Source organism: Anolis sagrei, chromosome 2 (genome assembly GCF_037176765.1).
Source record: "Anolis sagrei isolate rAnoSag1 chromosome 2, rAnoSag1.mat, whole genome shotgun sequence".
In the NCBI taxonomy this organism is placed as follows: domain Eukaryota; kingdom Metazoa; phylum Chordata; class Lepidosauria; order Squamata; family Dactyloidae; genus Anolis; species Anolis sagrei.
The window spans coordinates 183087910-183102117 of NC_090022.1; the positions used below are offsets into that span (position 1 = coordinate 183087910).

The 14208-nt window shown below is 38.4% G+C and overlaps 1 protein-coding gene across 3 annotated transcripts in view; it reads right to left on the bottom strand.

Moving 5' to 3' along the window:
* Positions 1-307: 307 nt before the first annotated feature.
* ABCA5 (ATP binding cassette subfamily A member 5) overlaps positions 308-14208 on the bottom strand; it is a 61817-nt gene continuing 47916 nt past the window's right edge. For all 3 annotated transcript variants that reach the window (XM_060763033.2, XM_060763034.2, XM_067464229.1), the window contains exons 30-40: positions 13455-13578; positions 11800-11917; positions 11617-11708; positions 9307-9482; positions 8810-8885; positions 5147-5241; positions 4613-4732; positions 4348-4497; positions 3177-3256; positions 2286-2341; positions 308-2068 (exon numbers count right to left, since the gene is read on the bottom strand). In XM_060763033.2, coding sequence (XP_060619016.2) covers positions 1964-2068; positions 2286-2341; positions 3177-3256; positions 4348-4497; positions 4613-4732; positions 5147-5241; positions 8810-8885; positions 9307-9482; positions 11617-11708; positions 11800-11917; positions 13455-13578 — 1192 coding nt within the window. In that variant the 3' untranslated portion in view covers positions 308-1963. The remainder of the gene's footprint in view (positions 2069-2285; positions 2342-3176; positions 3257-4347; positions 4498-4612; positions 4733-5146; positions 5242-8809; positions 8886-9306; positions 9483-11616; positions 11709-11799; positions 11918-13454; positions 13579-14208) is intronic.

A 14208-nucleotide genomic window follows, 5' to 3' on the forward strand; every position in this document is an offset into this window, starting at 1 on the left:
GTTCTCGAGCAGCCTTACAGAAGTGGAATTCTAGCAAAGCAAAACAATAGAGTTTTATCTTTGGGTGCATTATTGTTGGACCTTAGCTGCACAGGGATTTTATTTGCATGTACAGTCAACCCTTCACATTTGTAAGGGTTAGGGGTACAGGATCCCTATGCAGACAGTCAACTTGTGCTGGAAACTAGCCACAAAATTGCACTGAATTGCACTTCCAAAATAGAAGAATGTAAATGTGGTCTCTACTTTCGCCTTTTAAGGGGCTCCATTCTCTTTACATCTTAGTTTGAAATGAATTACGTACAAATTTGACTATATCAAACATAAACTTTTATTTCATCTCTCAACGATGATGGAACAGATTCATTATAGTTTTCCTATATTTAGTTATCAACACCACAAAACTAAATACAAGGTTCTGCTGCATGTAGCTACTATTTCAGTCCAAGAAAGAACTTGGAAATGGAACACGGAAAAGGACAACCCATCAAAGATATGGCAGATCTTTGTTATATGGAAATTCCACAAAAACTAACCATATGATGCAATGGGTTTACATGCTATACATGATTAAGGCATGTATACAGGGATTTACATGTTTGGTTTCCACAATTTGCATTTGTAAAAATGGAAGAAGAGCATTTGTGCAAACTTTTCAAATATACCTGTGCATGCAGTATAGTCTTCTGTGCAACTCGCAACCATGACACAACATAACCTTACCATTCAGAACAAACAACTATATAGTTGGTAGTCTCAGTATATTTTACATTAATGGGCTTGTATTTGGAGTCTGTCCAGTGACAAGCAGGAATTCCAAGTGGCTTAAAGTGCATGTACAATGTATGTTTGTGATTTCACTCTGGCAAAAGTATGTGTTTGAACTTAGAGAAATGCTGATTATATATTTTACTTCTAAAATTGAAAAATATGTGATTAGCGTTAGGACCATATAAGATTAAATGGAAGGGTCTTGGTAAGGAGGAATACAGGATAAATGCATTAAGTCACTTATTCTCATGCACAATTGCTTCAAAAAAACATTGCAGCAAGTAAGTTGACAAGTACTTCAAATATTGACTCCAACTCAAATAATGCATAGCCTCATTAAAAAGTATACAAAGGAAATCCCCATTAAAATTTCCACCAAATTTTGATTAAAGTTTCAAAATGAAACATACAGATTAAATTCAAAGTATACTATTTAATGTCTCATTAAAGTTAAAGTGTACCTAAACTTTGAGCCATCTAAATAGTGATTTCTAAAAGACAGGTAGTTTCAAGTTAAACATATATAAACGCATTATGACATAAAATTTATGATTAAACCTACATAAAAATTGTGATAAAATTTGTAGGGTAACTGTAAAACATGACCTTTCGCAAAATGTTATTGTGGAATATATCCATAATGAACCAATTATTATAAAGCTGCAAATATCTGTTAAGTGATATCACAAGATAGTCTTCCTGTTATGTTCCCTGAAACTCCATAAAATGCAGCACATATAAAGATATGTAATACGATTATTGAACCAGTTGTAGGTTTATTTAGTAATAATATTGATGCCACACACTGTGTGCCAATGAAATATACTACATGAGTTCCTAGGATAGAAAACATATATTGCCTTCAAAATCAAATCCTATGCTGCCCTCTTTCTGCTATTATTACAAAATGTTGTACCTAAAAAGAGCAAGTCAGAAACCAAAACTATTTACTATGTTGGTGTATGTAAGGCAAATTAGGTGAACAGGCTCAGTTTTGTTTTTGTTTTTTTTTGTTCTTAGATGGTGGAATTAGTGTCATTATACTCTGCATTGCTTGGGAATATGTTTCTATAATTCATAGTGCTCAGTGCACACAAAACAAAAAGAAAACAATTGGAAATAACAAAAAAATATTCTGGGGAAAAAAACTGTAGAATGAATCAATTTAATCCTACAACAGAAAACAGACCAATCAGAAAACAACTCTCTCTCCCTGGGCTCGTTCCCACCAAAGTGTGCTGTTTAGGGTTCCAAAATTGTCGTCTTCTTCCTGCTCTTTAGCAAGCTCCACAAATACCTAAAATGAGCAAAGATTTCATTAAAAATTTATAAAATGAGCAGTCCTGGTAAAGTCTGCTGAGCTGCAGACAATTTAGAAAAATATTTCAAAAATTAACAACAGTTATAAATCAGAAATGTAATTCAATATAGGATATAATATAAACTGGGAACTTAGATGCTAATGACAAACAATTTAAAAATATAAGACTTAGAATTATGTTCTGTGAAATTACCTGTTCAAGTGTTGCTTGGGAGAAGCTGTATTCCTCAATATCAAAGGCATGCTTTGCTATTAAAAACACCAGAAAGAACTGTTAAAAGAACTCTCAACAGTACAGGTGCAACTATATGTTGTTATCTTAGCATAAATTTTAAAATAGGGAATTATTCATCCTGATAATGTCAGTAAAAACTATTCTGCCTGGTGCTCTGCAGGCATTGTAATTTAGCATTAAATTGCTTATTTTCTTATAGGGTGAATGTCCTGATGGAGCTGTGTTTCGGCCTTTTGGCAGGCCTCATACTGCAGCTTTTCTAGAAAAAGCCATTTTGATTTATACTGCTCTCTTGTAATCCTTTCTGTCTGTATACTATCATCTTGTAGTTGCATCTGCATGCGCTCTCTCTCTAAAATATTTGGGAGCCCCTGCCCAAAAACAGGGTGGTTTTTTTAGTTGAAATTCCACAAGTAATTTAAGTTGGATAATTAAGAATAAGTGTGCCAAGTTTGGTTCAAAACCACCAAGCCACGTAGGAGGCTTTGTGGTACAAATAAACAAACAAACATATTTTGATTTTTATATATAGAATCATAGAATCAAAGAGTTGGAAGAGACCTCATGGGCCATCCAGTCCAACCCCCTGCCAAGAAGCAGGAAAATTACACTCAAAGCATGCCCGACAAATGGACATCCAGTCTCTGTTTAAGAGCCTCCAAAGAAGGAGCCTCCACCACACTCTAGGGCAGAGAGTTCCACTGCTGAACAGCTACCATAGTCTAAACTAGACAATTATGAGATGTGAAGTGATAAGGTGCAGAATATAGGAGAATTGAATGATTAATTGAGAAACCTGATAAAGGAGATTTTGCAAAGATCAATTCACTTAGGAAATTAGCATCTCACCTTCCTCTAGTTTAGAAAAACACAGTGCAAGAGAATGGACATCCTCCTTTGGAATTTTATATGCCAAAATTGAGGCAAAACTGCAACATGAAACAAAGTACACATTAGTGCAAAAATGCTTCTTTCATGGTAATTGCAAGTGTTGTAGAGTAATGTTACAGGAGATTGGCATTTTTACATCATGTAATTTTACAGGTGAACAAACATTATTTCTTTGTATCTGACGAGAGATTTTACACACTCGATATAGTAGGGATTTAAGAAGGATCTAAATATTTTAAAGCAGCACCAGCCATGGGAGGAAAGTTGTAACATTCAACATTGTGTGATGGGGTATCTGATTATTCACTAATATTTGAACAATTCCTCCCCCAAATATTAAGTTTATTTTACAGAAATGTTCTCGGAGGAAATCACAAACCATCACAAATGGTAGCATCTGTTCCTTTAAAACACAGGAAAATAATCAGTGAAAAAAGGTGAATCTCCCATTGAGAACTGAGTTTAAAAGTGAGCAAATTTATTGTATTAATTCTGAATACTTTTAGCTAAAGTTGTTCATCTACATGTACAGTTCTGATTTTTGTAAATTTGATTACTCATACATTTCAAGAAAAATGTCCTTGCTAGCAATCTCTAGATCAGGCATGGGCAAACCCTCTTGGGTTCTTTCCTCCAGTCCTCATATGTCTCGGCCCTCCTGTGGCCCCAGGCTTAGAGGAGGGCCAAGGCAGAGACACGTGGCTGCCAAGTGCTCCCTGGAGAGCTCTCGGTAGCCCCATGTCTCTCTATCCTCTCAGCCTGGACTTGTGGCAGGCCACCACCTCTCTCTCCTGCTCCACTCCGCCTGGCCAGGACTGCACCCCCTTACGTAAAAAGTTTGCTCATGCCTCTTCTAGATCCTCCAGTGTGACTCTATGGGCAAAATCCTCCAGTCATACTGGCGGACCTACAGATTTCTACACAGGATACTTTTCTAGGAATCTTTAGATCCTCCAGTGTGAGTCTATGGTCCACTTCCAGCATAAGTAGACCACAGAGCTATACTGAAACTTCTAGAGGGGTATTCTTCCAATGTCTTTATTCACAATTTTTCATTTTCATGGGGGTCCTGGGCCCTTACCCTCATCAAATGTGGAGGGTTGACTGAATTGCTATATATATTTTTTACCTTTCCTGGTGACTTCCATTTGGAAAAATACGCATTATCTCCCTCTGAAAATACTCCTTCTTCTGCATATCAGGAACTTCTTTTAATTTCATTTCTAAGAAATATCCTTTGCCAAATTTACTCTTGAGATGCTGAACTGTCCCAATACACCTGAGTTGTTGAGGTGATAAAAAGGGAGAGGCATGGTGGGAAAAGGTCACTTTAACAGAAAAATCTGTACAGTAGTTTTGAAGTTTAACATAAATACTGCAATCTGAAAAGGTACCTTAATTTTCCAGAGACCAGGATTGCTACCCGATCACACACAGCTTCTGCTTCTTCCATATAATGAGTTGTCAGAATAGCTGCTCTCTGTTTACTTTTAAAGGCTGCTCGAATTGCTTTCCTATGAAATGTAACAAACAATAATTCAGAAAATTATACTGGATAGATCACGTTACCTCTAGTTTCTGATACAGAACATATGCCATCCAGTAGTCACCATCTGCTCACGCACAGAAAACCATATTTAATAATCTAGAACTGATGTGGTAGTAGTAATCTTTTGTGGATAGTCAGCCTCTCCCTCCCAACATCCCCATTGCCTCTGCAGTATAAGAGGATTGAGCAAGACAAGTTGCACTCATTGCTGCATGGTTTCAAAGCAACAGACCATATTTTCATTCTTCTGTTGTAAATTTTCACTAGATATATATATATATATATTTCACTGGATATATATAATTATTTAAATAAAAATGATATTGTTAAGATATTTTACACCGAAAAGACTGTCCCCAAATTATTTGGTGGAACTCACCACATGTGCTGTTTTGCTTTAGGGTCCATTCCAGTAGATGGCTCATCCAACAAGGTAATATAAGGGTTCCCAAGCATACTTAAGGCGAAACATAACTATAAAAGATTTTTTTAGAAACACATTAATTTGATAATATTCTGAAGAAGAGCAAGCAGATACTTTGTAGTCCAATATGCTTTGTAGTCCATGGGGATTAAATGTGAATGCTCAGCAATCTGATATCTCATCTCCTTCATCCAGAGATATATTTAAGCATAGGAAAGTGAGAACACATAATGAGCAGCAAGGGGCTTCAAGAAATAAAAACACAAGTTCGTATGTGCTGGAATGTTTCTGGGACTTTCACATTTTCTGAAGATCTTAATGGAGCTTTCGTAGTCCAGAGGGGAAAAAAAAACATGTAGAAAGCCTAATTACAAGCACTTAAATCATTGCAGGAGTCTCTGTCAATTGAGAGGCTTGGGTTCTTGTATCACCTGACCTCCCTTCTCAAAGTCACAGAAGTTTACACTCAACCCTCTTGTCAATCTTCTCTCTTGCATGTTAATTTCTCAGATACGATAACTATGGCCCATATTCAGTTTCTACAATTCTGTATTGAAACGTTTTCCCATGCATTTACTATTTCCATCCTTGCAGCGCAAACCCAAACTAGTATGAGGTCTTTGTTCATTAGTTTCTTATTTTTGTAAAATCAATGGTAAGAACAAACAAGGCATCTCAGAATACTGAACCACTTGCCAACACTGTAGAGAAATCTTAGAGAATGGTTTAAGTACCAAAGGACTAGAGCTGAGCCAACATCATTTCCTTCTTTCAAAAGGGAAAAAACCCAAAACGATCCAGAGAACTACACACAGGACAATCAGCCTGATTGCAATACCAGGAAAAATACTGAACTGGATTATACAAGAGTCTGTTTGCAACGGTATTGTTAACAATGCAGTAATTAGCGAGTGCCAGCATGGGTATCTCCACAGCAAACTAATCTAGTCACAACATTTAATGAGTTAATCAGTTATAACTGTGATATTATGTGTTAAATTTGTGTATTGTATATTGCATTGTATGTTGTAATTGTTAGGCATCGAATTGTGCCTTTTGTAAGCCGCCCTGAGTCCCCCCCTAGGGGGTTGAGAAGGGTGGGGTAGAAGCACCCCAAATAAATAAATAATAATAAATAAATTTAACTGGGTTACTACTTTAGTAAATGGTTGAAATAACATGGATGTAACTTATTTGAATTTCAGCAAAGCATTTGATAATGCTATTTCTGATAATGATATTTTGATAAACTAACTAATGATGAAAGAGATGAAACACTATCTGGTAGATGGATAATTGTTGAAAAATCATGTACAAATAATTATCATCACTGCTTCGAACTGGAAAGAGGTTTCAAGTAGAGTGCTGAAGGGTTTTGTCCTGGGGCCAGTGCTCTGCAATATTTTTATCCATGATCCCCACAACCATGAAGAGGATGTCACCCTGGTTACGTGAGATGGATGAGATTTCTTGGCAAATGGATGTGTCAAACTGATAAGATCAATCACACATTTGAACACACTCTCTGTGGACACCAGGAGGCTTGTCCCTCTGTTCTCCATAGTAGATAAGCAGTTCGGAGAAGTGATGGAGAGGCCCAGCACCAGGGGTGGTCCCGGGGGGCGGGGGGCGGGGGGGGGGAGATATTGGTGTTTTGCCATGTCATGTTTAAACTAATAAAACAATGTTCAAACACTCTGATGTAACATATAAATAGCCCAGTGCTAAGTCCTTGGGTTTTCATAATAAAGAACACACCAACTGTTGAAAGTAATACAAACTCTCAGTTCCAGGTCCAATCACCATAGTTATGCTGAGAGACTTCCAGCAAAGCCAGTCAAGTTGAAGATAGAGTCCAAGGTTAAAGCAAAATCCAAACACAGAAGTCAAGATACAGTCCAGAGTCCACAAAACTGATAATTCAAAGTATCCAGATTTTCACCGCGAAACGAGACATTGCCTCCAGCAACAGGACTGCAAACTTGAGAAATGTTTATTCTCAGGCATTGCTTGTTTGAACCCAATTTCTTTGCTAATTGCACAGACATACAATTAGCAGCACACTCCCATCTAAACCCACTTAACCCTTCATCAGTGTGCCGTGATATATGGGCCTCTGCTTGCACCTCCTGCTGGGAGGTTGGCAAATTCTGTTGAAGGCTCTTCTGCATTGACTAGGGAATGTTGAGAGGGTTGCTGAAGACTTCTGGTCTCCAAATCCAACACTGGCTCTTCTGACAACCTCTCGCCGTCATTGTGAGAGCTGTCCAGGATACTTTTGAAGGGAAACAATGATGTGTAAATCAAGAACTGCAGCTACTACACAGGGACTGAAAGTGGCAAGCAGACCAGGATGTCTTGATTTTGGTGGTCTCAGAGAGAGGTGTGGAGGCTGAGGAACAGGTACGGATTATTCTGCAAAGCCTGCAGAGGTGGGCTGATTGTGGAAGGCTATCCCATCAAGTGTTGGTCAGTTTGGAACATTCTTCTGTAACCAGCATCTTCTGGACTGTTCTTCTGTGTGGCTATGCTTATTAATAGCAAGCAAGGATGAAGAGCTAGGCAAGACTGATTGTCAGACCAAGGAAGTCACTGGCACCTCTCTGAGGTGCAGACTTGTCCTTAGCCTCTTTACCTTAGAAACAGCCACTGAAGCAGCCATGCTCTTCTTGTGCCCCTTACTTGACTTCGACTGAATGGAGAGGGATCTGTTAAGAACTTACACCATTTCCAAGCTAACTTGGGCTTCTGCAGTGGCATCAAAGGTATAAGCCAAGCTAATGGTAAGGTATAGCAATTGAAGACATAAATAGGATAGTGAGAAGCACTGAAAGTGGCTGTTGCTTACAAATAGCGACAGACAGTTTAAAGCAGCTGATTGTATGCTGCAATGTTAGTGGCTTTCAAAGGCTGCACCAAAAAGTACATAAAAAAACACAATACAGTTTTTAAGTCCTTGACTGCTCTGCAAATAGAACAGGACTCACATTGTGCCCCTAACCAAGGGAAAAATAAACTCAATCGATAGAATTTCACTCCCTCAGGATATAACGATTCTGAAACAGAACCTTGGAAACCATACAAAAACTAATGGAGTTAGGAAAGAAGCTGTAAGACAATGGTTCTCAACCTATGGGTTCCCAGAAGTTTTGGCCTTCAACTCCCAGAAATCCTAACAGCTGGTAACCTGGCTGGGATTTCTGGGAGTTGTAGGTCCAAACACCTGGGGACCCACAGGTTGAGAACCACTGCTGTAAGGGAGAAGCAACTTTCTGCTATCAGCTCAACCACTATTTTAAAAATGTTGACAAGGAAAAAGACAAGACAGAAAACCAAAAAGGCACTTGAAGGGCTAGTCAGCACCAGTTATCTGAGGAGTGGCTGTTGGTCCTATTTATATTGGTGAGATGTTCTGGAACAGTCCAGAAGGCACAAAACCCAATTGTGTGAGAAACAGAGACAGTAAGGGAAAACCTGCATTGAGTAGAGAAGTGGGCCCAATGATCCAACTCTATAATTCTATGCAAAGCTAGGGAAAGATGGCTGAAAAAGAAACTACCGAGGAAGGAACTGCTGCTACAAACAATGACAAAACCATATGCACAACAATAGAATTACCTTCCTTTTGATGCCTGCCCCAAGTTTCTTTGTTCTTTTCTGAAGATGTTCCTTAAAGTCAAGGGCACTAGAAACGCTGTAGAGAACCAAATTTGAATTTTGTCATCTTGAAAAGGAATGTATTAAGCTTGTACCACAATGCAACTTTAAAATCTCAGTATTTACTTCACTTCAAGGTGCTAATGTATTTATGATTTACATGTACAGAAGATATAGAATAGTAGATGGTGAAAAGGAAGAAGCGAAGAAGTGGCATGTTTAGCAACTTTTAGTGAATCCTCTCTCTTTTGCCTAGAGAAAAACCCAAGTCTTCTCCCTAAGTCTTCCTTCCAGGCACAGCAACCTTTACTTCTAGTATTCTTCCAGGTAATTATAGCACTTGACACCACTGCCCTAGACATAAGGATCTGCACTCTAAGGAATTTGATATGTAATCTGTACAGTACGAAATTCTATAATGAAAAATGTAAGCAAGACTGTAAATATGAAATACTAACCATTTTACGATTTCCTTCATGTCCGGTTCACTCATTCCTTTGATCGCTCCAAAAATTTCAAAATGCTCCTGCAATGTGATATCAGGCCAAAGAGGATTTGTCTGTGGACAATATCCCACAAATCTCATGGAATTCTCCTCATTATTCTCACCTAAAGAATAATCTCCCATCAGCACCTGTGAATATACCAGTCCTTACTCAATATTTTTACACACATTTTGCAGTGAACGTGTAGGAAAAATGGTTACAATTATTTAGCAAACCTACACTGAAATAATGACAAGAAACACCAGCTTAAGAATTTTAGTTTGCTGTTACTACATAGTTAGGCTTTCATATCACCACCTCTTTCTTATTTAGTAAGGTCTGTTGGAACACTTCAGTGTACATTGTCAGAAATATTAAAAATTAACTGGGCATTTTGGATTACAAAAATGTGAGTCAAGCACTGAGTTAGTAGGTCGAAGCCTGCTAGAGTTAATGGGCAAAGCTAGTGTTGTCCTGAGGAGTGTGTGGTAAACCTCTGTGTGAGAGAAGCCTTGTGTGAGAAAGCTCCAGTGTTAAGGGTGCTGCGTGTAAAGCTACTGTGTATTTGTTTATTTGTGTTGTGGAAACCTTGTTGTTGTAAACAATGCAACTATATTATTTTACTACAAAGAAAAGCCTCCTGTGGAATAGGTAAAATTGATCTGTGTGTTTTTGTTCTTTGTGTCACTTTGGTCTACACTGCTGCTTATAAGTTACTCTGCTGTACATTTATAAGGAAGGTCTTTTGTTATTAAGCCCACTCACCCAACATACATTCCTGATATTAAAGCAGCCATCATATAGTTCAGATTTATTTCAAAGACTACATGCAGGAACAAAAAGATTGCACCTAAACATTAGGAAGAATTTCCTGGTGGTAAGAGCTCTTTGGCAATGGAATTGGTTGCCTTGGGGTCTCCTTCCCTGGAGGTTTGAAAGCAAAAGCTGGATGGTCATCTGTCAAGAGTGCTTGTGTGTTCCTGCATAGTTGGACTGGATGGCTCTTGGGGTCTCTTCCAACTCTATGATTGTGCTCTAAGTTATATACTGTGTAATCTACATTATATAGTGTGAATATTCTAATTTGTGTTAAACTCCACTGCAACTTTCTTTTCCAAAGCTGTCTACATCAAAATGAACATGAATCTGTTCATAATACTTAATGCAACTTGATTCAGTGTATTAAAAACAATTTTGCAGTAATGTTATATTATACAGGGTGAGGCAGCATAACTTCTTTTTTTTAAAATGCGCGCCATTCAGTCGGTTGAAGACGTAGCGGAGTGCTAGTGGTCTCGTTCGAGCGGCAGGAGTATAAAGCTTTGTCCTGACACAGTTCAGTCGCCATCATGCGTTGGAACAGTGAGGAGCGTGCTTTTGCCGTTGAGGTCTACTTTTTGAGCGGATTTGGAGTGGCCGGCCCGCTCTCCAGATTTGGCCCCTTGTGATTTTTTTCTATGGGTTTTTTTTGAAATCCTGTGTTTTTAAGTGAACCATCCAAGGACCCTACAAGATTTGAAGATCAACATTCAGGAACAAATTGTCAACATAACGCCTGCTACGCTGGCAAGAGTCATGGGAAATGCCAGAAATCGGTTTACTCAGTGTACGGAGACTGGGAGACATCACCTACATAATTTGATCTTCAAATCTACGTAAAACAAAACTTTAGGTATGCACCTACATTATATAAAAAAATCTGATTCATACAATGGGTTTTATTAAGTTTTGAAAAAAGGAAGTTATGCTGCCTCACCATATACATTTTTCCCATTCACATAAATGCCTATTCAACTCAAAACATTGATAACTTATATGCAAAGACATTTCCAAAATAGAAATACTATTCCATTTGTATGGTTTTTGCCATGTACATGATGATTATTTGATCACTTATGTTTCCCTGATAACGACTTTGTTATTCTGCAACTACAAACAGCATTCAGTAAAATAGAAGTCCCTTCAAGTCATTCTTGATGTATGATAACCTAAAGCAAACCTATCATGGGGCCTTCTGGGCACGAGAGTTCACAGGGGGTTTGACTTTGCCTTCTGCTAAGAGTGTGACATCACCCAAGATCACCCATTGTTTTCCATGACTGACTCTCTTTTACACTGCACTATCTCTCTTTTATGCAAAACATCAATTTCATTTTGATTTATGTGAACAGCAAGACTCTGCCTGGACTGGGAAATCTTTTCTAATGAAAACTCTTGCAATGGTTATGTAAAAAAAGAAAAAAGAAAAAAAGGGACAATGGAGCTACATTTCAATTTGAATACCTGGCCTGAGGTTGGTTCCACCTCTCCCGCCAGAATATTAATTAGTGTGCTCTTCCCAGCTCCATTGGGACCTAGCACTCCCAGGATTTCTCCTGAAAAACAGAAAATAAAATGCCAAATCATCACACAATGATCCATTTTTTAAAAATGTACAGATTATCTAGTAAACAATTTAACACCAACCTCTTTTTACACAAAGAGAGACATGATTAGTTGCCACTTTCTTTATTTTTCTTCCGAGAAGAAAATCTTTCTTTTCATCGTATTCTTTATGTAAACTGCTGACCAAAATCGCTGGTTTCTAAGAGAACAAAAGATGACATTTATCTTAACACTGTCATAGTTTTATTATATAATTCAAAAATAGCCCTATGACGGTAAAAAATTCTATCAATCAATATCGAATAGACTTCCCTTGACTATTTCCATGGCACATATCTCCATTTAAAAGAATGCACAGAGAACCTTCCCACAGAGGATCATGTGGATCAGGGCTGTAAAACTAATTTTCATCAAGGGCACTTCAGACTTATGATTCATTGAATCCATGGCTGGAGAATTTGTGGATCAGAGGGTCAACTATATTGTATTTTCCATAGCAATTGATAAAAAAGTAAAGGTAAAGGCTTCCCCTTGACATTACATCAGGTCGTGTCTGACTCTCAAGCATGTTGCTCATCTCCATTTCTAAGTCGAAGAGACAGCATCGTCCTTAGCCGCCTCCAAGGTCATGTGGCCAGCATGACTGCATAGAGTGCCGCTACCTTCCCTCAGAAGCTGTACTTATTGATCTACTCACATTTACATGTTTCTGAATTGCTAGCTCGGCAGAAGCTGGGACTAACAGCGTTAGTTCACCCCACTCCCTGGATTCAAACCATTGATTTTTTGGTCAACAAGTTCAGCAGCTCAGCAGTTTAACCTGCTGCGCCACAGGGGCCCCCATAGCAATCGGTACTCTTCAGTTTTTACTCAATTTGGATCCCCAGATGTTATTGAACAACAACTTCCATCATTTTTCATTATCTGCCAGGTGAACTGGGGATAATGGTAATTACAACTCAACAGAACTTGTGGCTGAGGACAGGTTAAAGGATATTTTAAAGTCAGGTGTCATATCCACAAGGCAGTTCCTAATTTACAGACATCCGACCTATATCTGATTCATGGTCAATAACGGGGGTGAGACAACAGGAATAGAGAAATCTGCCCCTCAGAAGTGAAATCCACTCCTGAAGGAGTTATCATGGGAAACAAGTGTCTACAGTGAACTTCACCACCAATCTGTTTCCATAACAAGCCAGATTTTTCAAAGTCCAACTGTTACTTGGATAGTAAATGAGGTGAAATCTTCTGAAGAGGAGCACAGACAGCAAAACAAACATTATGGGGATGTTAACCCTCCCCTATATTATCCAAAACTAAAAATAAATATTTTTGGTTGGATTTAATCTTTAAAAATGTACCAGTTCTGATGTACATATGAATTCAATTTAAGAATAACCTTACAAAACCTATATTTTCTGTAACGCAGGGACTGCCAAACTCCACTATCTTGACTAAAGAGAACAAGCTGCAGTCTTCCAGGTGTTACTGTATTACAACTCCCACCAGCTCTAACCATGATGTCTAATGATGAGGAATATAGGAGTCATAGTCTTAACATCCGGAGGGCCACATATAACGATATGGAGGGCAAGATTCAGCCCATGGGTCTTGAGTTTGACATATGTGATGTAGAGAACCTCACTGCAACACAACCTATACATCTAGGAAGATCTAATGACAGTACACACACAGGTTTAAAACACAAGGCTGAAAGCAAAGGAAGAATTTACCTCCTCACAACTTTGGCAGGTTGTCATCTCTTTAACTCTCAACCTTTCGGCCATAACATCTTCATCCTCATCCTCATCATGTGGCACATCTGGAAATTTCCAGGGCTTAAGTTTCACAGGACTTCTGAAGACACAGGAATAAGTTCTTTTTGAGAGACCTCTGGGACATGCAACAGCAACTATGGTACACTGGAAAAGGCCACTCATGTCAATGGGTGTATCTAAACTGTGCAATTAATAAAGGTTGTCACCACTATAACTGCCTTGGTGCAATGCTATGGATTCATGAGAGTTGCAGTTTTACAAAGGTTTTAGTTTTCTAGGATGACTGGTACCTCACCAAATTTCCTGGATTCCTTAGCATTGAGTAACAGCAGTTGAAATGGTGTCAGGATGTATTAGTTCTGCAGTGTAGATGCACCCAAAGTCAGTGGAAACCCTTCCTATCTTTCTATGCTCTTTACACATCTGCTCAAGGGTGTTGTCAAACGGAGGGCTATAGTGGGTAGCAAAGAAAGGACACAATTCTTGGATCATAGATGTCATATTATAAGGGATTTTAAAGCATAACTGAAAAATTTAATGTGGCTCCACTAGCACTTTGAAAATAGACCTTTTCTAAGTGACTCTTCTGCGGTCAAAATCTTAACTATCGGCGTGCTGTAAAGACACCTCTTTTCTCCATGGACCAAAGAGTATTAAGTTATTTCAGTATAGTAATGGTTGGAGGGTAGGGATCAATACACTTTGGAGG